The sequence below is a fragment of the Tyto alba genome, unplaced genomic scaffold (genome assembly GCF_018691265.1).
Source record: "Tyto alba isolate M040663 unplaced genomic scaffold, T.alba_DEE_v4.0 Super-Scaffold_10, whole genome shotgun sequence".
NCBI classification, from domain to species: Eukaryota; Metazoa; Chordata; class Aves; order Strigiformes; family Tytonidae; genus Tyto; species Tyto alba.
The window spans coordinates 27510096-27536448 of NW_024881262.1; the positions used below are offsets into that span (position 1 = coordinate 27510096).

Genomic DNA, 26353 nt, shown 5'->3' on the forward strand with positions numbered 1-26353 from the left:
CCTGCTGTCAGCCACAAGGCTTGGACAGCAAAAGTTTATAAAATGATCTCCATACTAAGTCAAGTCTTCTCTTTCATCTTCTGAGAAATAATATATTGAGAGTTGAAACAGGGTAGTTTTAACTGGATTTCAGTGAAGGTGGCTTACTTCTTTCACCTCAACATAATAAAAGCCAGTTACAGTGTCTTAGTTCAAAAGCTAAAACAGAAAATACTTGACTGTTCCTGCACTGAATGCAGAGCACTTGCCCCCCAGCTTCATTCCGCTTCCTTGTAGCAGAATGGGTAAAAACTTCAAACCACTTAAATGTAAACCACTTTTATTGGTGGTTGAGCTACTTTGCATTTCTGCTAGCTTAGAGCACGTGTACAGGTAAATTAACAAAGCAACTTAGGCATTTGTCTGATATGTGTCAGCACTGGAGTTTGAGACCTTGGGGTTGTCATATCCACTGTTTAAGTTGTTGTCTAATAGAGAACAAATGCTGGTTTGGTTCACTGTTAGAGACCTAATTGAGTTCATCATTACCAAGAATGTGCTTATTCCAGCGGAGTGTTAAGACATGCCTGTGGCTAAGCATCACAGTGATACTGCATCTCACAGGCTAATGCAAAGCTTGAATGGTTTCTGACTAAGCTGTCAGACTACCAACGCTATATTGATTCTCTCCTGATTAAGTACTTGCCCATGCTGTGTGCAGCAAAGGACAAGTCTACTTATATTTCTCCTTTATCTTAATGTAAATTGTTAATTTGGGGGGGGGTGGGGGGTGTTTATTGGTAAAAGAGGTTTGTGGATCAATCGAGTTTGATGGTTAGACCTTTTTAGACAAGTGTGTGGTGTATGTGTTGATCGGTGCTCCAGCAAGATGTCCTATACCAGAAAGCTGTTTAAAAGTTCACCTCTAGTAGTTTGTTTGTGTGCCCAAGTCTAGTAAGTAGAAATGTATGTAAATGTATGGTAGAAAAAAAGGGCAGTACATTCCCTTAGTACAGTTGGTTGTTCTGCAACGTCTTACTTAAATGCATAAAAAACAATGATAGGTAAATGCATGTTTTATTATGTTGTTACAGCCTTACTTCTATGTGCAGAGCTGGAGCAATACGGACAGACGATTCTTGCATTGTTCTTAAGGTGAGCTGGTTAAACAGTTTTGTGTTGAAAATGTTTTTCTCATCTAGGGCTATCCTGGTTTTATTTGTTTTATATAAAAAGTAGCACAAGATCTGTTACACGGAAGATTTCTGAGCACCAAGTTCTGATTTTTTTTTTTTTTTTTTTAAATTTAAAAAATGAGTTTCATAGTTCCCCTTTGTGTCTTTAAGCATTTTTATTGACATGGCTTTTTTTAAATAAGTTTTAAATAAATCAATATTCAGGAATAAATATCCCAGAGTTTGACACACATCCCTTTGAGGTTTGTAAACACGTCAGTAACCATTTGTAAGTAACATGGAAACAACACTGCTGCCTTGGTCTCTGTATGAACAAGGTGCTGGTTTGACTTTCAATCACTTATTTCACAAGGCTGTAGTCAGAATACTTGCACAATCTATATATGGAGCAGATGATTTCTCAGGTTTCACAATGTTTATGTATGTTTGTCTGCTTCATACTTTGACAAGGAAAATTTGTTATTAAAAAAAAGCAACTGTCCTGTTGAAATACTGGATTTGATTTTTATATTGCATGTGACTTCATAAGGAAATTCAGTAAAGGAAATTCATTAAATACCATAGGAATGTAACTCTTTCTTAATAGTCACACTTCCATAGCTAGTCAAAAAAAAAAAAAAAAAAAAAAAAAAGCTGTTCATAAGCAAGCATATCAGCCACAGATCAGAAAATACTAACACTGCTTGTTTCTCCACGAGATACTGAAGTGTACTACTTTAGTACTTCAATAAGAAAACATGTTTGCTTCCTTTGATAATTACTGTAGCAGTCTGGCAGACCCCAAAGCTTTTAGTATGGTTTTTAGCATTCTTCATACCAGAGGAAATGCAGTTTAAATGCCTCAAAAACTATTTTTTTCCCCATATGTGACCCTGTACTGAGATTGAGGAGACCACATGTGCTCTTGGAATAAGTCTAGCAAGTGAAGTGTCTAATCAGCAGAGCAGTCACTGTCAGGATTTAATGGTGTGTGATCTGAGATCCAGTAACTTTTTACAGGATTTCTTTGTCTTTGGCTGGGAAGGCCCCTCTGTTGTGGTCAGATCCTCTCGTGAACAGACAACTAATAAGTGTATGCGTGACCACAGAGCGTGCTGCAAGCCCATGGTACTGCAGATAGCCGTGTGTACTGCTTAAAGCAACAAATACCACCAGAGGCTACTGATTATTATCTTCTGTCTGTGGTCTGGTACAAACGCCTGATGGCTCCTGCAAGTTTACATTTTAAACTGGAAAACTATCACCAGAGTGTCGAGAGCTGTCCCGTAGTCCTACTTTTCGGTAATGCTGGGGAAAGAGGAAGTTGGGTGTAAGATACTGCAATAAGAAAGCATATTCATTCATTTCAATAGCCGTGGCAGCAGGGTCTGGCATATGTACAGCTCTTGTTAGTGAGATTTTGGTATCCATCATTCCAGGTAACGACAGATGAAAAATCCATATGTTGGCTGAGACAAAGGCTTGTCATCCCTTCTGTCTTTTTATGCAAGAAAGTCCAAAATGCAGTTCACTCCAGTATTGATAGTGTCATCTGTTCTGCACCAGGCATCTGGTCTTACAGCAAGTGAGGAAGCCAAGCTGCATCCTTCTCTTTCATTCTCCTGCTTAAATTTTTTCCAAATTGACACTCCAGTTCCCCGGTTTCTCTTCTTACAACATCTGCAAACTGAGGGCTACAAGTCCATGCTCCCAACCTATCTCACTCCTGCAAACCTCATTCTTTTGAAAATTTTTTCTCTTCAGAAATCCCCCACTGTCTGCTTAACCCTGGGCTATGTCCTGGTCAGGACATACAAGTTCCAGAACTGTTCTACTCTGGGGAGAAGAAATAAGGGACAAATGAAGGCAAGGGCAGGTCATTCCTGATAGCTGGCTGCTAACTGTGTGTGTGGAGCTACGCAGGCTCTGCCACGTGGGCCGAATGGATAACCACAGTCCTTCCAAACCATTATGAACTGATTTGCTTGCCAGCCCACAGCAATCGCAGCACTTCCTTTCTCATGGAAATTACTTCAGTGCAAGTAAATATTTTAAGCTGTGGACTAAAATTTCTTGTAATACTTGAGAGTAGACAAAAGAATAAGGAGAGAAAGAAGACACAGAACCCTGCCGCCTTGTTCAAACAACTGGGGTATTTTCTTCTTTTCTTCTGGGTCGTTCCAGGACCTCATAGTTTTAAGATAACACACTGGCACAGTGTGTGATAAGTCCAGTCACAAATTGTTTGACCTCTGTTGAACTACAACAGAGCAATGACCCCTTCAGTTTTCAGAAATTATTGCAGAGAGCTTTGACTCTTTGTTAAATTTTCTTCTTTTGGAGGACAGTCAGGAATGTGTGTTTCCAAATTGGTTTTGATTTATTTTCATTGCCCTGTTTGAGTAGTCAGTTGGCCTGTAACGTGGGGTAGGGAAAAGGTAGAGGAGGCTGATAAATAATGGATTTGATTGGAAAGGAAATTATTTCACTGGAATCTTAATAATTAAAGTGGCTGTTTGTCCAGATAACCCTGATGCATTCCAGAAATATCGTGTGAATTAAGTATTCCATCCTTATGGTCCATTTTCAGACTTTTATCTGCTGGCCAGAAAAGGTCAGGTGTGCTTTGTGGCTTTTCATCTTACACCTCTAATAGAGTTCCCTACTCGTCCACATTAATTAGGTTGTACTGATCTGTAGGTTTAATGGAGCAGTTAAAATGGGTCTTTCAGAATTAATGATTTTGTTGAAAATGAAACAAATGGAATTGCTAAAAGTTTAAAAGTATGCGATTTGTGCTTTTTGGGTGCTTGCAGCCAGTGACTTAACAATGCCTAGCCCTTGAATTCCAAGAAAGCTCATTTCAGGCCATTTGACCTTGGAAAGAATTGGGAAGTACATTATCTTTGTGATTAAAACATGGAATTCCGCTTCTTTTTCTTTCTTAGTCAACATGAATGTAATTTTTTTGAGACCTTATGTTTAGCTTTCCTGATATTATTTGTACTAGCCTCAGTTTTTAAAATATCTTATGCCAGCTTGGTAATGGAAACTGATGATATTTAAACATTATGGTGCAGTTCTGAATTCTACAGATTAAAAAATATAGTAATAATTAAACGCCTGAAGGCTTTTAAAGCAAACTTTGAACAAACTTGCAGAGGTCCTAGAAAATCTCACTTTTGGAATCAGATTATTTCTGAGGGCTGCCTAAATTTCCCAACCCTCAGAAGCTGTCATTTTTTTTCAAGAGTTCTGCCGAACTTCCCTAATGAAGCAGAAGTTCCTTAGGTGTGTCTGTGCTATTAGACCCAGTTTTCAGTTGACCAGGCTGAAAGTCTTATCTGATGCCTTGAGTGACAGATAAGCAGAGGGGAGGTGCTTTGGCTCACTGGATTAGGTGCAAGAATCACAACCTAAATGGTAATCCTTGTGGTGACATCTGCTTTTTTAATAAAAGTAGGCAAGTCCTGTAATTCTGCTTCTTTACCTGTGGAATGGAGATAAGATACTTATCTGTTCATTCGTTTGATCAGTCAGTGGATAAATGTTATTTCAGGTCCCCAAAATCATAACTGAGGAACTTTTTCTACTAGTGTAATCCTGTTGAAGTTGGTGGAGTTACACAAGCAAAAACCTTGCTATTGTTCCTCATCCATTTTCATACTTCTGTTTGGTGAGGCTCGAGTGAACAGAGTCCCAGCCATTGGAGAACTGGTCTTTCCAGAGTTAAGTGGTTTTCAATGAGCTTCAGGTAAAGAAAGATTTGATTGTTTTTAATATTTAAAGAGGAGAAGGTATCACAAAAATACTGCCATGTGAGTGTAACCAAAGTAGGGGGTATGTCAGGGTCAGGCAGAATGGACCTGGGTTACAAGTGACCCTCGTTTCTGGTTGACCAAGTATACTACTTAGGAGTAGTCCTCCCTTCCCTACTACTCGTAGCAGCCAGCGTGGCTCAAGGAGGCCCTGAGATCATTTTTGACTGTATTGTCCTTAGTCGATTCTAGATTGCAAAAGGGCAGGAGGGGGCAAGTCCTTCTTGAGGGCAGCTTGGGTACTTTGGTGGTTGTGTGTAGTAAGAAGAAACCTGTGCAAATAAGAACTTTTGAGGCGATTTTTAAATTTGATTTGGCTTTTGCTAAACTTTGACTATGGTCGCTTCTAAACATTGCATTCACACATACTAATTTTGACTGCATGGGAAGTTGGTTGAAAGTAGACTACTGTATACTTGGTAATGCCTGAACAATTTCTCTGAAGGTACTGATCTAAGGAACATTGTTGAGAATTGTTCTAGGATAGCTGTTTGATATTTTTTTTTTTTTTTTTTTTTTTTGTGAGCTTCTTTATGAACATAGCTGCACTAAGCAATGGTGGGGTTTTGTTTTGTTTTTAACTTTTCAGACTCTGCCATGTTTGGTTCGAATGTGTAGTAAGGAAAGACTGCTGGAGGAGCGAGTAGAAGGAGCAGAAACACTGGCCTATTTGATTGAAACAGATGTGGAGCTCCAGAGAATTGCCAGCATTACCGACCACCTCATTGTCATGCTTGCTGACTACTTCAAGTATCCCAGCTCAGTGAGTGCAATCACTGATATCAAGAGGGTATGTTTCCTTACCCAGTTCTGAAGCTTTGAAAAATGTGCAAAAACAATAAATGGGCTCAGGATACTTTTTTATTCTATTTAAACCTTATGTCCGAGTTCCTCAATAGGAAGGTGACCAGAGGTCCAGCAGGACTTGATTCCTGATGCATGCAGTCCCCAAGTCTTTGCTTGCTCACTGCTTTTTCTGGAGTCTGTATTATCCAAACTAAAATTGCTGTGCGTATCTGCACTCCCCATCCTTTAAGAAGGATGCTGCCATTCTTCTATGTCAAAGATAGAGAGACGGGCTAGCAATAGTTTAATATAGCTTCACCATACGAGTTTTACATTTTCCAGAGCTAGCAATGAAGTACCAGACTGAGACATCTATCGTGTTTCTCCTTGGCAGAGTTTAAAAGACTTACCTTCATGAGCCAGTACACTTCAGCTTCATAAGACATAGTAGTCCATGTGATAAGAGATCAATTTCAATTCTTAGGTTAGGGTTGTTGAAAATGTTAAGTTCAGAGACAGTTCTGTTCTGTTAAAGCAGAAAAACATGTTGATGTCATGTAGCATTTCATATTATGAGTTATTTTCACTTGCAAGAGGTTGGATAAACAGAGACCAGCTATCCCTTGGAAACTTAGCTTCATAGGTGTGTTGTAGTAGGAGTTGTCATCCATGAAGTTTTTTTATGGATTTGCATACACTTTCCAAAGCACTAGTGGATCAATCAATCTCAGAAGGAAGATTGGTTTTTATATTCTGCATACGGAAATATCCATTGCCTATTCCTTTCCCCTTTTATTGAGCCTGATTTTTAGAAAGTACTCCAAAAAAATGGATTACAGGGTCTTGGTTTTTCTCTGAATCTAGCCCAGGAGGTAGACTCACTTCTTGGACTTCTATAGAATAGGATTGATTCTGCCTCAAATTCTATATGAAAATACAAATTAAATATTAAAAAAAATAGTTTCAGTATAAAATTAAATAAGCAGAAGGAAGTTTAGCAGCTGATTGGGGAGTAACGGACATGGACTGTAGCATCAAAAATATGATTAGGTTCCAGATGTGAGTATGGCAATTATAAATATTACGCTATTGCTTTGAGTGTTCAGAAAGTCTGTAAAAACAGTCAGCTGGGAAGCCAGGATGCTTACTTTGTAAAGAGTACTTTGAATTACACCCTGTAAGGTAAAAACTATGTGAGTGAGGACTCTGCCAAGCTGATTACTTGTCTGCTTTAAATATTTTTAACAAAAACATGGTACATTCTACTCTGATATATCTGTACCAGAGAGAGTTACACATGCAGCTTAATTTTTGACAGTTCTTTTATTTCAGTCCTTTAATGCTAGCATTTTTCTGGTATTTTGTGTAGACTTTAAATATTGCATTGTTTTGTGGAACCCTTTGCTACAGACTTTTTAGGACAGTCAGAATCAGAAAATCATTTTAATTGAAAAGAATGTGAGGAGGTCTGGAAGTCTTAATTTTCTGTTCAAAGCAGGGTCAGTGTTGAGCTGAGGTTGCTCGAGGCTTTGGCCAGTTGACTTGAACACCCCTAAGAATGGAGATTAAACAACATCTCTGAGCAATCTATTCCAAAGTTTGACTGCTCTAATAGTGAATTTTTATTTCTTTCTTATCCAGTAAGAACCTGTCCTGTTTTGGTTTGGGTATTGTCTCTCCTTCTCTTGCTGTGCACCTGCATAAGGAGTCTGGCTCCATGTTCTCCTTGCAGGTATTGGAGGGCTGCTCTTAGATCTCAGCTCGGCCTTCTCTTCTCCAGGCTGAACAAGCCAGGGTACACCCCATCTGCTTCTCCAGAACTCCTGTCCGGAATCAGGGCTCTGTACTCTGCTCCATGCCATTCTCACACCTCTCAGGAACTTGAACACCACTATTTCATGATCTCTATAACTAGTGCTCCCATTAATTATCATGACCCCAAGCAGTTTTTCCTGATTTGTGAGCAGCCTATCCAGTGGTGCATCACCCTCATTCACCCCTCTAGCACCTGTGTTAAGAAGTTACCTTCCAGAAATCTCCTAGACAGCTTGTACCCTGCTGTGTTACCTTTACAGATGTCAGAAGTTAACATTCACCGTAAGATGGAGGTCCTGTGATTTAAAGACTGGCTTTCATTCCTTCTTTTGTTTCAGTTCTCTTTATAAAAACTTCCCTTGAGTCTCCCAAATTTGTTCCCAGTCTTGTTCCTCAAAGTTTCTGTTGAGTAAATAAGAATAGCTTTTGTCTGACTATGGTCTGGATAGAGTTGTAACTTCATAGAAGTGTTTTGACCTCTAATTGTTTAAGTTGATTTACCAGTAACTCCGCAGAGGAATTAACCATATGCTTACCTTCAGTTAATGTGTTCAGTTGGTAAACATGGACATCAGCTAATGGAACAGCAGTTCATTTGTGTTTCTGGCTGCCCTTGGTGTGGGAGAGAAAACCCCAGTAGATAAGCACTAGTTTACAACAATATCACACCTATAAATTTTTGGTGTCTAAATTTGATCTCTGTGCTTTATTTAATAGCTTGACCATGATTTGAAGCACGCCCATGAACTGCGCCAGGCTGCTTTCAAGCTCTATGCTTCCCTGGGAGCAAATGATGAAGATATCCGAAAAAAGGTGAGCGTGTGGAAAATGTTTGCAGTCAGGCAAAGATGTAGCTGAAAGTTAGGCTGAAAGGTAGTACAAGAAGTTGTGCCCTTCCAGCCCTTTTTTTTTTTCCTGTTGTGATGTGCGTAGGTTGAAACAAGAAGGCTCTCATTCTGTTATGTTAATATAGACTTTGAGATTGCGCTTTCTTTGTGTGGGATTTGGACAAAAATGTTTTGAAGCAACTAAATATAAGAGCAAAGTTTATTTTTCTAAACAATTTCACACTGATGGACTAGGTTCTCACAGTAAGTTATCTTTCAGCATGTTGTGGTCCTTGCTACTCATAAGCTGTGCAGGAATATTATTGTTGCATATGACCTGTGTTCTGAGGGACAGAATATATCTCTGTTGTCATGTTTCCTATCATAAAAAAATGTTTGGGTTTTTTTCAAAAATAAACCCTGGGAAGTCTAATTATATTGGGAAACAGAGTCAAAATTTGTTCCATGATTCTCAAGTGACCAAGGGGGCTTACACTGTCGTAACATAGCAGTTGGTGTGAAGGATGGCAGAGTATTCAAACATCACAGGAAAGAGATTGGGTGACTGAAGCACTCCTATAGTTAAAAAAATATGTGTGGAGAGTGGTGGCAAATCAAACAATGAACAATTAAAAGCAGAGTTTTTTTAATTTAGGCATGGAGTTGCTATGTCAGACAGCAAGAGAATTTTCTGGGTTTGCTTGCTGGTTAAAAGGGAAAAACAGAAGGAAGAAAGATATGGGCAGGAAGGAGGCAGGAAGACAGTGTTGAAAAGATAACTATCAGGAAGATATATCAGTGGGGAACCATTCAGGATCTTCAGACTTCAAACCCATAAACTTCTCTTTTGTTGCAAGGATGAACAGCTTTAGTTAATAGTAAGGATCCTTCTTTTACATATCAAAGCATTGTTTTTAGTAAGTGGTGGGTGTGTACAGAGTAACATTGATTTGTTATACAGGAGCCATCTTTCATCTGGGTATTAGCTCCCTTCTATCCGAGTCTTAAGTGTTTGTGCTGGTCACATCTACATATGGCAGATGAATTATTCTGTACTTTTTTCCAAATAGCTCTGCAATGTGTCTCTAATCTGTATTCATGTATGTTGTGTGCACTCACACGTGCTCTCTTTTGTTTTAATATGACATTAAGGGTAATTGGTACGTATATAACCCTCTTGTTCCTTGATGATTAATAAAATCATTTTGAAAGCAGTAGTGGAGCGTAGAATGTAGTTGCTTTTTTCTAAATTGTATGCAGATACACACTACTGTCCACTTAATCTGGGAAAAGCATGTGCCTTGCTCTTTTAGCTGCAGTTTTTTATATGCAGTATTTAAAACATTGAAGACAAAAAACCAACAACCCATAAATGCTCGTATTATTTTATTCATATAACATTAATTCCTTTTTGCTTCAGATCATTGAGACTGAAAATATGATGGACCGCATTGTTAATGGCTTGTCTGAATCTAGTATCAAGGTGCGATTAGCTGCAGTCAGGTAGGAGGTTTTTCTGATTCATACAGATACTTTTGTCTTGTCAAAGTCTGCTGCTGCACCAGTTAGAATTTTCACTAATATTTCAAAAGCTAACCTGAAGTCATTTTTACTGTTGGAAAATTAAGTGTAGGGGGAGGGAGTTATCCTGGACAAGTACGAGAATTTTTTTTTTGCTGTTTACGGTCTACTGCTTACCAAATTCTAAGCTGAATCTTTGTGTAGGAAGCAATGTATATATTTTGATAGTGTATATGTGAGTGTGCATGTTTCACAGCAAAGGTTTCTTTTCTGTTACAGATGTTTGCACAGTTTGTCCCGTTCTGTACAGCAGCTCAGGACAAGTTTTCAGGATCATGCTGTATGGAAACCTTTAATGAAGGTAAGTAAAGAAAAGTCAAATCTCAACTACTGAAGTGTTCTTTTCCATTCAAGGAGGTTACGGTGTTTGTTCAATTTGCATGACTTTCTGTAGAATCATAATAGTAATTACCTAGAAATCAAAATTTCATGACCTTCTCCTAAGAAAGTTGTAAATCAACAAAAGCCAAGCAGTAGCAGAGAGGACTGTGGTTCATGCTCGAGTTTTGGTTGGGGGTGGTTGGTTTATTTGTTTGGGTTTTTTTTTTGCATGATCAATGAGTGAAGCTAAGTTGACGCTAATGTTTACATAGGGCACTAGGAGGACTACATGTCCTTTAATTTCAGGGTCAGAGTAAATAGCACAGTTCAGACTTCTCATTGCAGATTCTAAAACTGAAGCCGAAGTGCTCAGCAAGACCTTTAAAAAGACACATTTTATTGTAATGCAATTATATAATACAAGATTAAATGAAATCAATGTCTATAAGGTGTCTGTCATCTCTCATCCTGTAATGTGACTGTCATTAAGTGCAGATAGATAAAACAGTTTCTCGGTTTCAACATCTTTTAGACCTTGAATGTAGGGAACAGAGTCTGCTAACAGGGAGTCTGAAAGCTTGGGCAGTACTGACATCCATGAGAATTACCTGGAGTGAGCTTGACTCTCTATTCAGAAGGAAAATAGCCAGACCAGAGAAAGTGTTGTTGGCAAAATGAACTGATGAGCCTGATAACAAGGCAGATACGTGAGCTGACTTTCCAAAGCTTCACTCATGAGCCTGAAAGGAAGTAAAGGATCAGGAAATCCTTCAGTTACTTCTAGTAATTTTTCAATACAGGAGAGATGCCTGCTGGACATACTATTCTGACATTTTATTCAGGCCTGACTTTTTCTGCTTACATTCTAATCCTCACAAGTTATGGACTTCAGAAATCTTGACTCACTGGTTATACTACACTCTCTGGCCATCTTGTTGGCTTCAGACCAAGAAACTTTCTCAGCCTTTTATGCTGATTGTACGAATTAGAGGCCCTAAAGCATGGGCCTATTTTTTTTTTTCTGCAGTTTCATGATAGAAGTGGTGGAGAAATTATTTTCTGACAGTATACACAATACACTTACTACAAGCTAAGCATTCATCCTTGGATTGGGTGTGTGAGTTGTGATACTAATCCATGGATGTCTAATTCATGTCTTACTGGGAGGTCAAGGGAGAATTGATCATGCAAGTTTTCTATGATCTCTATGGTTTAATAATCCCATGATTCAGGACTTGTGATTATCACCTGAAGGGACTGGGAAGAATGGTTTGAATATTTTAAGAGTTTGTGAAAGGCCAAACATGAAAACATCAAACCTCTATGAATGTAAAACGCAAAAATGACAGGATTGCTTGAAGAAGCACAGTTAATATAAAGGAGAGCCATGTGGGGAAAAAAAAAAAAAAAATCTAGATGTCAGACTTCTGTGTAAATGCAGCTGCTGACAGCCATTCATTTTGATTTGTATTAAATAAGCTGAAATTGGAAACGTGTATACTCATTCCAAAATGTCAAGAGTTATTCTTTAATATTACTTTTGTTTTTCTATAAAGATAAATTAATTTTCAGTCTAAATTAGTAACAACTGTGTAAGTCCTTTCTCTCTCCCCTAGCATGTATAGCTGTATAAACCAAGGAAGAATAATGTCTAAAACTATAGGACTTATATGTATTTCAGTGCAAGCCACTGTAAGTGCAGTAGTTGTTAATGTTTGTAGTTCCACACTGCTCTGAAACACAAGGTGGTACGGAACAACCCCTCCATTCTGCCTTTCTTTGCTGGAGGAGCAGTTGTATCCTTCATGCCTGTTTCCTCATTGAGTCTTCTTAGAACGTGCGAGGGAGAAGCTTTGTTTAGGAATGGCATATATTGGCCCCACTGGAGAGCCAGGCACCGATAAGAGAGAGTATAGCGTGTTCCAGGCTACTTGCTTTTCTGGAAGGAGGGTCATGGGGAAGTTTGCTGCGTTGTGCTTTGCATGAGGTACAAAAGTGTCGAGGAGGCTCCTCCTGGAGTTTCCTCCGCTTTTCTGTAAACCATGACGCGGAGGTACACTGCAGGACACAGCGGGCTCTCTGAGAGAATGGCTGCAGAGCTCAATTACAGCTGCCAGCACATGTATGCTTTGCAGGGCGCGGGTCTGTTCCCACTGATTTAAATTGGACCTGAAAGCTCTCAAACCTAGCTTCTGTGAAATAACTTTGTGTTGCTCCAGCTTGTCATGTAATGTGTATCATCACATTGAGCTGAACGAGCACTGTCTGGACCTGCACTGCTTCATCAAAGCATCTCCTAAAGTATGGAATATCAAAGTGCAGCATAATTACAGGTATTCAATTTCAAAACGATCCCTTCCTTATCTTACTAGTTAACGGAGATTCCTCACTCTCTCCTTTGTGACTGCAGGTTTTACAGAATGCTCCAAATGAAATTCTGGTAGTAGCATCTTCCACACTATGCAATCTTCTTCTGGAATTCTCTCCAAGCAAGGAGGTTAGTATTTATCCAGTAACAAGAAGAGGTAATACACAAAAATTACATGATACAGTGGTTCAGTAAGCATCAAGGTGTCTTTTAAAGGTGGTGGTCGCCACTTCTTGTGATGTGTTATAGAGCTATAATGTTAGGCAGACTATCACTGATAACTTGTGACTAAAAAATCCATCACATGTTTACAGTGCTGTGGCAGTTAAATATGGTTGAATAGTTAAATGTAATCTCTAAAGAAAAGACACAGACATGAAATCTTGGAGTGTTTTACTTGTAAAGCACTATTACCAAAAAAATTCATAAGCAAAGGAAAACAAACTGATAATTAGCAATATGATCCATTGTCTTAGAGAATTACTGCTATAATTTTGAAAATGCTGGCATATCTGAGTCTTGTGGGTTTTAGTGCTCTTAAATTAGCGTTTTCTGTATTTCATACAGTTTATAAATACATATCAATACTTCACAACAACAGAACAATTCCCTAAGTCTTAAAATATTTCTTAATTACAGAAAACATTGGCGAGATTCTGGTATATGTGGGCTCCTACTGGGCACTTTGAATTAGTTCGGTTTGATCAATTGATCTTGGTGGTTTTAGTCACATTTGTGAAACAGAAAATTAACTGAAATAATGCCAATCACAGTTCACTGGCCCGTGGGCTTTCTTGTTCACACTGCAGGTCACAGTCAGCATAGTGTTTCCACTTCAAAATGGATTGAAATACTGAATTTTTATCAGGACATGTAAAAAACATCATTGCCAAAAGAAAATACTGCTTATGCAAAATGAAAGAATATTTAGAAATGTTAGACTTAAAAGCACCTACAAGCCATCAGCTCTTTATTTGATATTTCGCTTTTTTTCTACATAGTATTTTGAAAATTGTATGTAAACTACACTCACTTAAGTAAATAGACAACATTGAAATGGATCTGTATTTTACTCTGTAAAAGAGCCGAATCAAAACCAATTTTAGAATGTCTCCCACCTACTGTGGCTGTGAATTCCCTAGGAGCCAGCTAGCTACCCGGCCCGTGGTGAAATCACTGGCAGCTCCTTGCACTGCCCAAGCGCCTGGGACCAGGTGGCCTTTGACACAAACTGTTGCTGCCAGGTTCTGTTACGGTCTTGCTGCTATTCAGTGAGACAAGCCTGTGCCTAAGAAGTGCAGCCTTTTCCACCCATTCTTGTTTTCTCATGAGTTCAGCTCCTAAGAGGGTTAAAACACACAGCTTCCCAAAAACTCAGATATATTCAATTATTCGCTGCTTTGCAAGCAGTAATTTCTGGAAGAAAGGAACACCTTACAGGCTAGAGCAGCACAAATCATCGGATGAATCATTTTGAGCTCGTCAGGTCTTAGACAGAACTAGTACTTCAAATTTGGTGCAGGTTGAAAGCAGTTGTTCCAAACCTAACTTTCACTATGTTAATTGATTGGAAAGAAAAGGTGAATGTATTGATATTTTTCCTGTCATTTAAAGATGTGATACTACAACATTTTGCATTTCAATCTGATCATCAAGAAAAATCTTCAGTTTTCTTCATTATGCAAAAGTTTTTCTGTTGGTTTTTAGTTTGTTTGATTACCAAACACAAAGATTAAATGTCAAGAAAGATATCAGGTAGCTTTCATTGTCCTTAAGCTCTTTTAAACAGTCACCTATGTCTCACTTGATACACAGAAAGATGGGGTTGCTCAAGGAAGACCGTTTTTAGAGAGCAGTCCCAAGCTGAAAGTTGTTGGGGAAAACCTATTTGCTTGTGTGAATGTGGCAGATGTGTGCCACATACACATACATATGTGTACACATACACAGATACACACAAGAAGAAAGCTGTCTTGACCTGAGTGTTTTCATAAAAGCCTACCTTTTAATGCTCATAGATATGAGGTATGACTTGGACAGTTCACGTGAGTGGACTGGACATGGAAACTCGAGAATAAGATATAAGCAAGACTTTTGTATTAAATTCACATTGGTATATATGTCTAATTAGTCTAAGTAGTGCTTTAAAGGTAATTTTTTCCCCTCCCTCTTCATTTTAGCCTATTTTAGAATCAGGAGCCATAGAACTTCTATGTAGTCTAACACAGAGTGAAAATCTTGCCTTGCGAGTGAATGGCATTTGGGCTTTAATGGTAAGTAGAACACACTGATGAAATATCGCTTGTGATCTTGCTTCTTAAAAAGTTGGCTAATGTAACTTAACTTCTCAGTTGTTATTAAAAATAACGTAGCTGAAATCTGGCTTGTCTTTCCACTTAACTACAGAAGGAAAATGCTATCAGCCTGAAACACTTCATCAGTTAGTCCATAAAATAAAATAGACTCTTCAATTCTGATACCAGTTTGGTTGCCAGGACCATTCAGGGAAACAGTTAAGTAGAGTCAGTAGCATGCCAGGGGACGAATAGAAGCAGGTAATAACCAGGTCAGCTGTAAGAATGTGTGGAAATTTAATTCACTTTGTATCACTTCCTCATAAATTATGACCTTTGCAAGATTAATTTTAGCAAGGATATATGATTGCAGGCAATAGTCTACTAAACGAGTGAAAGCCCAAGTTTAAGGTAAAAAAAATCAAGCGAAAAATTTCTGTCTCTTTCAGAATATGGCATTTCAAGCAGAACAGAAGATCAAATCAGATATCTTACGAGGTCTGAGTACAGAGCAGTTATTCCAGTTGCTTTCTGATTCTGATGTAAATGTTCTGATGAAAACTTTGGGACTGCTCAGGAATCTTCTATCTACTCGCCCAGTAAGTAGAGCTGCAAACAGACCTTCTTCTGAAAGCTTGATCAAACATACAGACAATACAAATTAATTCTTAATCTTTTTTTGTAAGACTAGTTATTTTTCTGCTTAAGAATAATGTTTGGTTTATCCAAGTATCTGTAACCAAATGTACAAATCAGCTTAAGAGAACATTGGAAAAAATTCTCTACATCCACTGAGGCTTTGTAATTATCAAATACAGAGCTAGACAGTTACATTTAATGTTCAATTCCATTGCATTTAGCTTTTGGGAAAAATATTTTCCTAACAGTCTTTCTGTGAAACTTGTGCAGAACAACAATAAGAGGGTTGCACTGTTGGGTCCGTGTGGAGAGGTGCATCTCTTAAGACTACATGTGTTTCTTCTTTCTTGACACCTGAAATATTTCTGTTCTTATCCAACTATATAGATGGTACTGGCTTTTTGAATTTGACTGTGGGACTGTGCACTTACAAAATACATGCGTTCATTTTACACACTGAAATAAAATGGTTTGAAAATGTAAGCCCATGAATTGTTTTTGACAGGGAGAAAGAGATATTGGTGGAGGAAAAGAAAGGGGTAATCCCCTGTGAAGAACAGAGGGAAAACATGCAGCAAACATTTGGCAAGCCAACATTTTTGTGGGGGAAAAAAACCACGAAGCCTCTACTGTGCATTTATCACGTATTGTGTTTCTACCATAAAAAGGTCACTGCAAAAAATCTTCTGATATTTGTACTCGTTGAGTCTCAATAAGCTTCATAGAAAATTAGCTCTGTCTTAATGTGAAAAGATATTTAATAACCAGTCATTCATTAAATTCACCCTGAGCTCCTGACAGCAGACTCTCATTATCACTTAAGGTGTTCTTCATCTGAATCTACGTGCCAGTTTCACCTACTTTCTGTAGTGTGTTTTAGAGTCAGAACCAACCATTCTCATTCTCTACCCAAAACTCACTCCAGAATAACTCATCCAGCAGCTTTCAAATGAAGTTTTGTGATTAGGAATTTTAAGAAGTCCTACAAGAATCCCTAACGTCTTAAAAATATTGTAGTGTGTCATGTGCTGGTAATCTCTGATGGCTGTTTGCTGTCACACTTGAGTTTTGGTATCAGTTAATACAGTAGATGTAGTGTCATCTTTTTCTGTTACTCCTAATGATCAATTTTATTCTAGTATAGGTGTTTATAGTCTGTGATCAAATGACATTTTACCTGTAAGTCTCTTAACTTGAGACAGTTTTCCTAGATGAGGAGTAATCTATATGGCTTATTTCTCTGAACGCTCTCAGAGTTTTGAAATGTGGGTATTGTACCTGGTCACAGTAAAAGTAGCAACCACCAGATAAGAAACCTCTGTTTTCTTACCCCTCTCTGATATTCCCCGTTATCAGAAGAGAAGTGGTTCTTTTTAACTGCTGCATCACACTTAGAGCTTGGGTCCAGCAGGATTCAGCCTTCAGACTGGCCTCCAAGCAACTGGGAAACCAGTGTCTTTTCTACAGGTTACAGTGAAATCAGAACCAAGGCCCCTATCATGCTCTCTCAAGCAAGACCAGGCTTCAAATGAAGAGGAGTATTATGAAGTGTTTCTGCTGTGATAAGTTCTTGGTTTTGGGAGACCTCACTAGGAGCTAGGGTCTTTGTGCAATGTTGCTACTCTTTACTTAGAATAATTCAAGTAGGAATGCCCCTTCTTTGTCTGCAAAGTTATGCTGATTGTATTTCATCATTGCTTTGGCAGCACATAGACCATATAATGAGCACTCATGGGAAGCAAATCATGCAAGCAGTGACCCTCATTCTGGAAGGGGAGCACAACATAGAAGTCAAAGAGCAGGTACCCTTTTTTTGTTTCATGTTGTCTTGGCAGAATAAAATATAAGAAGCAGCTAAGAATGCTTATTGTTCTCAACATGTCATTTTTGTTTGGAATTATGATGTGCTGTGAATATTTTACTGAGATCTGTCAGATTAATAACTTTAATACCTACAAGAATGCTTTTCTTTCTAATGGGTTACTATAAATGTGTCTCAATTTAATTCAGAATGTCTTTTTAAATGTAAGTTTGCTAAAGAGGAGGGCACTGCATGTGAGAGCAGAAGAATTAAACTTAAAGGCAATTCCATGGCAGAAAGGGGACAGTAGGAACAAGGGAAGAGAAGTTTAGTGATACTATGATTCTGAAACAGCTGAGGACTAACCAGCTGTGTCTTTCTAAATAGTTCTTCCTGATAAAGCTCTAGTTATAGGAATGGCCTTCTGGCCTTCATTGCAATAGAAGGTTATTTACCTTGCCAGGCCTCTCAGAATTACTTCAGAGGAGAACTAGTGTGCCTGAGAAATACTCTTGGAAAGGGCTAGTAGACTAAGGATCAATATAGCCTTTGGGGTTTGGGACCTTTATACACAGAGCACTTTCTCTGTTCCTGTGGTCTGATCAGCAGCTTGCTTTTATTTCAGAATCAAGTCATACGTCCAGTACTGCCTATCTGCAGGACAGTGCTTATCTCTATCACTGACTAGCTCACCCGTATGTAATTAGCAGCTTGGAAGTAGTAAATCTCTGCAACTGCTGACATAAATGCAGTGCAGCTTAGACATGGGCACCATACAAATGCTGATCATTCTCTGGTGTCCTCTTATAGCCATCCCTGTATTTCCAGAAAAAAATGGTTAAGTTTTTCCACGGCTCTTTGGGGGAAAAAAATGTGTAGAGCATCTACTGGCGCCTCTTCAGGGACCCGGAAAGCTGCCTCTGCAAGTCTTAATGCTATATGTGTATAGTGCCAACATGGGCCTAGTTGCTTCAAGGTTATTCTGTAAGATGGCTTCTCTAATTTGCAGGAAATAACCAGGTGCATTAGTAGTTTCAGTTATCTCCTCAGGTAAGATGTGTGATTAGACTCGTTGAGAAAAAAAAAAAAAAAACTGTAACTGCTAGATCAGCAGATAGAGCTCTGTCTTTCCTTTTCCTGCCTGCAGAACTAGATTGATGTGTTTGTTTTCCCCTAGCCACTGATAAAGAACAGACTGCTTTATTTTCCAATGCATTTCATCTTTTCTATATGCTGCACATTGTCATGAGAGACTTAAAAATTTTACTCATTGAAATGAATTAATGAATGTTGCTTTTTATTTTAAGATGGCAATGACTAGGTTTTTTGCCAGGGCTGTTCAGCAACAGCTGTTAACTCTTTGGCATTGGCCCCAGATGTAAGCAAGCTGGAAACTCCAGATTAAAGATATTAAAACTAATTAAAGAAATTGTTTTTCACAAGTTCAAAGCTGTCAGGGAAACTGTATAAATCATAATATGTGCTCTGTGGCCAAATAAGATTTTTTTCTCTCTTTTCAGACATTATGTATACTTGCCAATATAGCAGATGGAACAACAGCAAAAGAACTCATTATGACCAATGATGATATCCTGCAGAAAATCAAATACTACATGGTATGGGGGATTACTCTTAAAGGTTTAATGTTGGTCTTTTGCATGAATGAAAAGCGTTTTGTCTTGTAAATGATTCAGTATCATGTCCTTAACTTTGACATACCTAGTTGTATTCAAAAAATCATGTAGTGCAGTTTTGTATAGCAGACGTGTGCTGAGGATCTGATGAAAAGGAAAATAGAGTTATTTCCCATAAGAATGTTACAGTGACTTAAGCAATTCCTGTAATGTGGAAAACACTTCATGATCTTGGAAAAGGCCTATCTTGTAGACCTTGGTAAATACTTGGAAGGAAGTGATTAAATGTTATTCAAGTGCCTTATGTTATGGCACTGTCTTTGAGAGAAGTTGTAGATAAGAATTAGCCCCAATTCCGTTACCTTATTTATTACAGGATGAATGCCAAAATGTAAATCTAAGAATTTCTGAATTTCTTCTTCTAAACTTGAGTACTATTTTTCTATGTTTAGAGTCATTCAAATGCTAAACTTCAGCTTGCTGCCATGTTCTGTGTATCTAATCTCATATGGAATGAAGAAGAAGGTAAGAAAGCCTCATTATTAATGCATGTGCAAGTTACTATCCTGATCAAAATGATAATCTTGCTTAGTAATCAATATTTGCAATGCACAGCACAGTGGGATCCAAAGGATAAAGGGAGACATTGTAAGTATAATATGAAATAAATGAGAATGATTAAAAGGACAATGAGGAAAGTGTAGAGAGCTGTTCTGGAAGAGGAGACACAAGAAGAGTGTGTCAATAAATGAGTTTGAGAGTCACACAGAGTGGGGTTTCCACTTGCGGCATTTCTGTAAAATCTGAAAACAACTGGAGTGAAAGCATCCCAGTGAAGAGAGCTTCCAAGTCTTAAGGAGGCCATGGAAACTCATTGTTGGAGGGCACAGGTTCACTGGAAACGATAAATGGATTGTAAAGGGACCTGGAACAATGGAAGGTAACCAGAAGGGAGCTGAAGAATGCTGCTGCACAGAAAAATGGGTGTTTGTGTGGAGGGGTAGAGAGGGCAGATGGAGACAGCAGCGTGGAGCTGGAAGAAATGGCAAGAAGTGGTGGAAGGAGGTGTGCTTTGAGGAATGGTGGGGCTGGGAGGAGGACTTTCTTAGATGGATGATTTACAGACCTACAAGTTGACCATGTTACTTTTCAGCAAAGAAGTCGGTGTCTGTACCTTTGTTTGCCTGTTTTTTCCCCCCAGTGTGTAACTTATTCCACATCTCTCAGATCAGAGAACTTCATTCATTCGGTGACACTTAGCTATGCTCCTGGTGGCTTTCTGCTCATTATACAGTGCTACAAGTCAGACTCAGGAACACACCTCCACTAAAATGTTCTCTGCATCCAAATCAGAGAGATGAAAATAAACCAAATGAAGACAGGCTTCTTATTTTAGGATAAAATGTGTTCAGATTTTTGCCTTCAAAATTTTCTTTAAACATATATGGATAGAGTACAAAAATAAGAATGGTTTGAATTGGAAGGGACCTTAGAGATCATGTAGTCCCACCCCCCCTGCCCCGGGCAGGGCCCCCTTCCCCCAGCCCAGGGTGCTCCCAGCCCCGTCCAACCTGGCCTTGAACCCTTCCAGGGAGGGGGCAGCCACAGCTGCTCTGGGCACCCTGGGCCAGCGCCTCACCCCCCGCACAGGGAAGGATTTCTGCCTTAGATCTCATCTAAATCTGCCCTCTTACAATTTAAAACCGTTACCCCTCGTCCTACCCCCACCCCCTGATCCAGAGTCCCTCCCCACCTTTCCTGTCCCCCCTTTAAGCCCTGGCAGGCCGCTCGAAGGGCTCCCCAGACCCTTCTCTTCTCCAGGCTGAACCCCCCCAACTCTCTCAGCCCGGCCCCCCAGGGGAGCTGCTCCAGCCCCCCCAGCATCTCCGTGGCCTCCTCTGGCCCCGCTCGAGCAGCTCCGGGTCCTTCTGCTGTTGGGGGCCCCCGAGCTGGCCCCAGCACTGCAGGGGGGTCTCCCCAGAGCGGAGCAGAGGGGGAGAATCCCCTCCCTGGCCCTGCTGCCCCCCCTGCTCTGGCTGCAGCCCAGGGCACGGGTGGGTTCTGGGCTGCGAGCGCACGGTGCTGGCTCACAGGCATTTTCCCCCCACCAACACCCCCAGCCCCTCTCCTTGGGGCTGCTCTCCAGGCACCCCTCGCCCAGCCTGGGTTTGTGCTGGGGATGGCCCCGACCCACGGGCAGGACCTTGCTCTTGGCTTTGTTGAACTCCATGAGGTTTGCCTGGGCCCACTTCTCCAGCCTGCCCAGGTCCTTCTGGATGGGATCCCTGCCCTCCTGCGTGTCCCTGCACCACACAGCTCAGTGTCATCAGCAAACTTGCTGAGGGAGCACTCAGTCCTGCTGTCTGAAGTGGCATAGCTACTTTATCCTCCAGTTCCCTCAGAACCTGTGGATGCATCTCATCAGGTACCATGGACTTGTTCACCTTCATGATCCTTAGGTGGTCTCAAACCTCATCTTCTCCTACAGTGGGAGGTTCTTAATTTTTCCAGTCCCCACCTTGGCCTTCTGTGTCTTGGGCCCTTGCCAGTGAAGATTGAGGTAGAGAGGTTGTGGAGTCCCTCAGCCTTCCCCATACCCCGGGCAACCAGGTCTCCTGTTTTCTCCCAGAGAGGGCCCACATTTTCCCTAGTCTTCCTTTTATCACCGACATAACTATAGAAGCTTTTCTCGTTGCTCTTGATGTCCCTGGCCAGATTTAATTCTACCAGGGATTTTGACATCCTAACCTGATCTCTGGCTGCTTGGACAATTTCTCTGTATTCCTCCCTAGCTACCTGTCCTTGCTTCCCATCTCTGTAGGCTTCCTTTTTTTGCTTGAGCTTGTCCAGGACCTCTTTGTTGGTCCTTGCAGGCCTCTTGGCATTCGTACCTGACTTCCTCTTTGTTGGGATGCATCGCTCCTGAGCTTGGAGGAGGTGATCCTTGAGTATTAAGCAGCTCTGTTGGGCCCCTCTTCCCTCCAGGGTTTTATCCCGTGCTACTCTGCCAAGCAGATCCCTGAAGAGGCCAAAATCTGCTCTCCTGAAGTCCAGGGTAGCGAGCTTGCTGTGTGCTCTCCCTGCTGCCCTAAGGACCTTGAACTCCACCGTTTCATGGTCACTGCAGCCAAGGCTGCCCTTGAGCTTCACATTCCCCACCAGCCTCTACTTGTTGGTGAGAACGAGGTTCAGCATAGCACCTTTCCTGGAAAAAAGAAACTAGAGATCCCTTGGGAAGTAGCCACCAAGGGGGTTTTTCCATTGCCGTGTTTTAACTGAATTCCTTTGACATGGTTTCTGCTACCACTCCTTTCTTCTGTTCTGCAGACATTTATTTTTGGTGGTATTCCCAACAATGTGATTTTTTTTTTTTGTAGGTTCACAAGAACGCCAAGATAAACTACGAGACATGGGAATTGTAGATATTCTACATAAATTGAGTCAGTCATCGGATCCAAATCTGTGTGACAAGTGAGTATAAAGAAAAATCCAAGAATATGAGGGAAATCTTTGTTTGCTTTTTATTAAAGAGGTATCTTTTTTTTTTTGAAATCTATTTGTTATAGAAGAATTCCCCAGAAAAAACTGTCTCATCATTGCACTGAGTTTTACAGTGTATAAAGAAATTATGATGAACACCTTATTCCAAGAGCAGATTTTGTATTACTAAGGAGTAACAAATTTTACTGTAGTTCTCAATAGTATAAAATAACTACAGTTAAAATCTTCTAAACCTTGGGTCCTCTTGGAAATCTCACCGGTACACAAATATTTGTGTAAACCTTGGACTACTAGCAAAGTTCCAGTGGATTGGAACAATGATAAACCATCACATAACACTATGAATTACGAAGATAATATAGGATCACCTCTGTTCTTAATATCAGTTAAATTCTTTTAAACTCATTAAGCTCAACAATAACTTCTCACATACCTGTTCTGTTACTCGTATTATAGTATCTACACAAATCATCTAGCTTCTTCACAAACACAGACAACCAAAGTAGCTAATGACAGTTTCTGGTTGTTTATGTTAACTTTTTGTGATTATCGCACCTACAATTAGTAACAACCCATATTTCTTTCATGAGCTAAAGGAGATGATCTGATTTTTGGAAGAGGTCATACACGAACAAAACTCTGCAGTGTTTTAAAATGCATTAATTTGGGTTTCTTATTTTTATGGAAAATATTCCAGTGTTCTTAGACATCTTTGTAGTGAAGTTAGGACTTCTCTGTTTAAAATCTATGCCAAAGTATCTGTATTGAAGTTGATGATCAGGAACATACAGCTATTGGTAAGTAGGCTTGCAGAAAATGAGGGAATAGCTAAATAGGGTTTTCTAACAGTGAGAAATAGGAATAAAACTTACACCAGTAAAAGTACTTCCCGGTAAATGGGCCTTGCTTGTCAATACTTAAGCCTTGGTTTTAATAGACAGGGAGCTGACTGTGCACTGTTGCAGGTCACTGTCCCTCCTGTTTTTTCTGACCACCTGCTCCCACTGTTTACTGTATCCCAACTTTGCCTTATCATTCTCCTCTGAGCTGATATGACTTGTGAATGTAGCAGAAAACTTGGAAGAAAAAAAAAATTTAAATCTTCGTCTGAGTTGCTGAGATGTATTGGATCTTGGAAAAGTCTGTCACAGTCATGATAACATGGTTGGGAGGTGTGGAGGACAAAGGAAGAGCAAAGCTTGTCACTCCAGGTGGTAGGAAACACTGAATTAGCTGAAGTGATGATGAAAATGTAAGCTTAGACTTTGGGGAGGCGTTTTTTTCTTAACAAAAATATTGCAGTGTTAGATTACAAAAATTCCAGTATTACCCTGGCTGTTGCTTCTTTTCTTGCTCTAGCCTCACTGTATGTTTTTTGGTAGGGCCAGTATTCCTGACAGGACTAATGTGCTTCTAGTATGTTCAGAGTGCTGACACCACTTTTAATTTCTCAGCTCATAGACCTGCTTCTTGTGGTACATCTGTATTGCGGAGAAGTAATTGCTCTTCACAATTATTGCTCTTAAGGGTTTTTTTATAAGGTGTGTTGATGATGAGGTTCAATACACATCTTAAGCTCCACCATACTTGGAAGTTGCTCAGTTTATGCTAGGCATCTAAGATACCTGGTTAAATCATCTTATTATTAGATGCAAAGTGGATTCTTAAGTTGTTACAGCCTGCACAGAGCACTTCTGTGCCATGGGCTAGATTGTTCCAAACAGAAGGAGCCAGCCACTTGGCTGCCTTCTACCTCACACATTCATTCTCCCTCTCTTGCTGGCACAATGGATAGTCTTGTACATGTAGCTGTTGATGATAAAGCCAAACCTCAGTAATTAACAGGTTGTTCCTTTATTGCAGGGCGAAGACAGCACTCCAGCAGTATCTTGCATGATCAAAGACTGATTGAATCTATGGACACCCCTCATGTCTACTTAAGGAATAGCAGGAGATATTCCTGACTCCTTATATTTGCACAAGTCACCTTGGGCTGCATTTTTCTCAGGTGCAGGGAGCTGCTTTGCAGAAACAGTTTAAATGATCAGGTCTCCAGTGCACTTGAGAATTTTCTTGAGGTAGTTTCTTTACTCAGAGGACTCCTGGGGGGGTTGTTTTGGTTTTTGTTTTTTTTTTTCCCGAGCTACCTGGACTTTCGGATAGAACAATCAGTCATCATTTTCCTTTTGGGCCTACAATTTTCTGCTTTTGCTGCAGCCTGTGTGTGGGTGTGCTTGAGTGCGTGTGCTTGGGTGAATGTGTGTGGGAGTGATACCTCAATTTTGTTTTTCCTTTTTTTGTGTGAAAATCTTTTTCTACAGGTTTTCAAGGGTTAACCATTGTTTGCTGTATGAATACTTCAATGAATTATATACAGTTTGAATGAAATGTTATTTAAAAAAAAAGAAAAAAAAAAACAACAAACTGTTGTATCCCATAAAGTTTATTTTGAATTTTGAACAGATGAATGTTTTTAAGTAAAATATATGCATTTTGAACTTCAGCTTAACTTACATTATACTTCCTTTTTAAAGAGAAAAAATAGAGGGAGACAGTAGACTCCAAATTATAAGCAGCGCATTCTGTAATGACAAGGTCCAAGAGGTTTTTTTACTGCCATACAAGGTCACCTGGTACTGATGACATGCTCAAATCCATGGAATGGGTCAACTGGATTATTTTGGGTTTCTTTACATTTTTAGAAGAAAAACCTCCTACTTCAGAGTTAGCACGACTGTTGACTTTTCTGGAAAGGAACAGGAGGCTGCAATATCAGCAGGCATAAGCTGTTGCTTTAGTCAAGAACATACTCAGGTGATCACTGAAAGATTAGCTTATTTCACTGGTGATAAGTATTTGCTGATCACTAATATCAGTAGAGCAAACAGCACGTTGCAGAAGTTACACTTTGAAGAGACCAGAAGGAGCTGGCAAGCAATGATTAAGGGATTGCTCTTGTTTTGCATCCTTTACCTCCAGATATAGTTAAGTGATTTACAGATTACTTCCATGGAAGATCAGCTGGGTGCATTAAGTTGGGGAGGGGATGGAAAAACAGGGATTTTGGTTTTGTTGGGGTTTTTTTTAGCTCAGTAATGTTGCTATGGATTTTGTGTATATATGCAGATATACACACTTGCATGGATTTGAATACCTGAATAACAAGCAATGGGATTGTACTGTGTTCAGAAGCCTAGGTTGTCCAGAAGTTCCTGAAATTGTGCCTGTAAGTGTGGAGAAAAAAAATACAAGTAGAAATGAAGAGGACTGTGTAAGGGTAGGCTGGAGTAAGAGAGCCCATTGGCTTCACAGCCAAATAGGCATAGAAACAAATGAGGGCAGCAAGGAGCTCTCTTTCACGCAGTTCAGGGTTCTTGCTTTCTTCCCGTGTCTACTTTCTGATTTCAGTTTAGACCATAGTTTTAATAGGCAGAATCTCCAAACACTATATTTACATAGCACTAACAGGCACACTAGAAGATTGCAGCCAATGTCTTAAACCAAATCTTTCTTTTGTTACACTGAACTTCAGGAAGGCTGCAGCAAGAAGAGAGGTCTGTAACTTTGCTAACCAATTTTGATAAGTATCTTACTCTTTTATTTCTAATCAGAAGGTCAAATTGTGATAGCCTTACATTTTTCCACGGTAACTACTTCTGTCAGAAAATGTGACGACAGTTTGGCCTGGAATTTGAATGTGCTATGTATCAGATAACTGTTATCACTTGGTTGCAAAGGAGAATATATACATTTCATGTAATCTCTTCCACTCTTGAAAGACAAATAAAAGCGAGCACCTGACACTTTTTCCCCA

The 26353-nt window shown here is 39.7% G+C and overlaps 1 protein-coding gene across 6 annotated transcripts in view; it reads left to right on the forward strand.

Annotated features, from left to right (window-relative positions):
• Window positions 1–26353, forward strand: part of ARMC8 (armadillo repeat containing 8) — a 76913-nt gene extending 50560 nt beyond the window's left edge. For 4 of the 6 annotated variants that reach the window (XM_032992598.2, XM_032992600.2, XM_032992599.2 and 1 more), the window contains 13 exons: window positions 1074–1134; window positions 5562–5762; window positions 8291–8386; window positions 9821–9903; window positions 10201–10282; window positions 12713–12799; window positions 14851–14943; window positions 15414–15563; window positions 17310–17405; window positions 18925–19020; window positions 19491–19563; window positions 22416–22509; window positions 24403–26353. In XM_032992598.2, coding sequence (XP_032848489.2) covers window positions 1074–1134; window positions 5562–5762; window positions 8291–8386; window positions 9821–9903; window positions 10201–10282; window positions 12713–12799; window positions 14851–14943; window positions 15414–15563; window positions 17310–17405; window positions 18925–19020; window positions 19491–19563; window positions 22416–22509; window positions 24403–24436 — 1246 coding nt within the window. In that variant the 3' untranslated portion in view covers window positions 24437–26353. The remainder of the gene's footprint in view (window positions 1–1073; window positions 1135–5561; window positions 5763–8290; window positions 8387–9820; window positions 9904–10200; window positions 10283–12712; window positions 12800–14850; window positions 14944–15413; window positions 15564–17309; window positions 17406–18924; window positions 19021–19490; window positions 19564–22415; window positions 22510–24402) is intronic. The other 2 variants (XM_032992601.2, XM_042797403.1) reach the window with 1 other exon arrangement.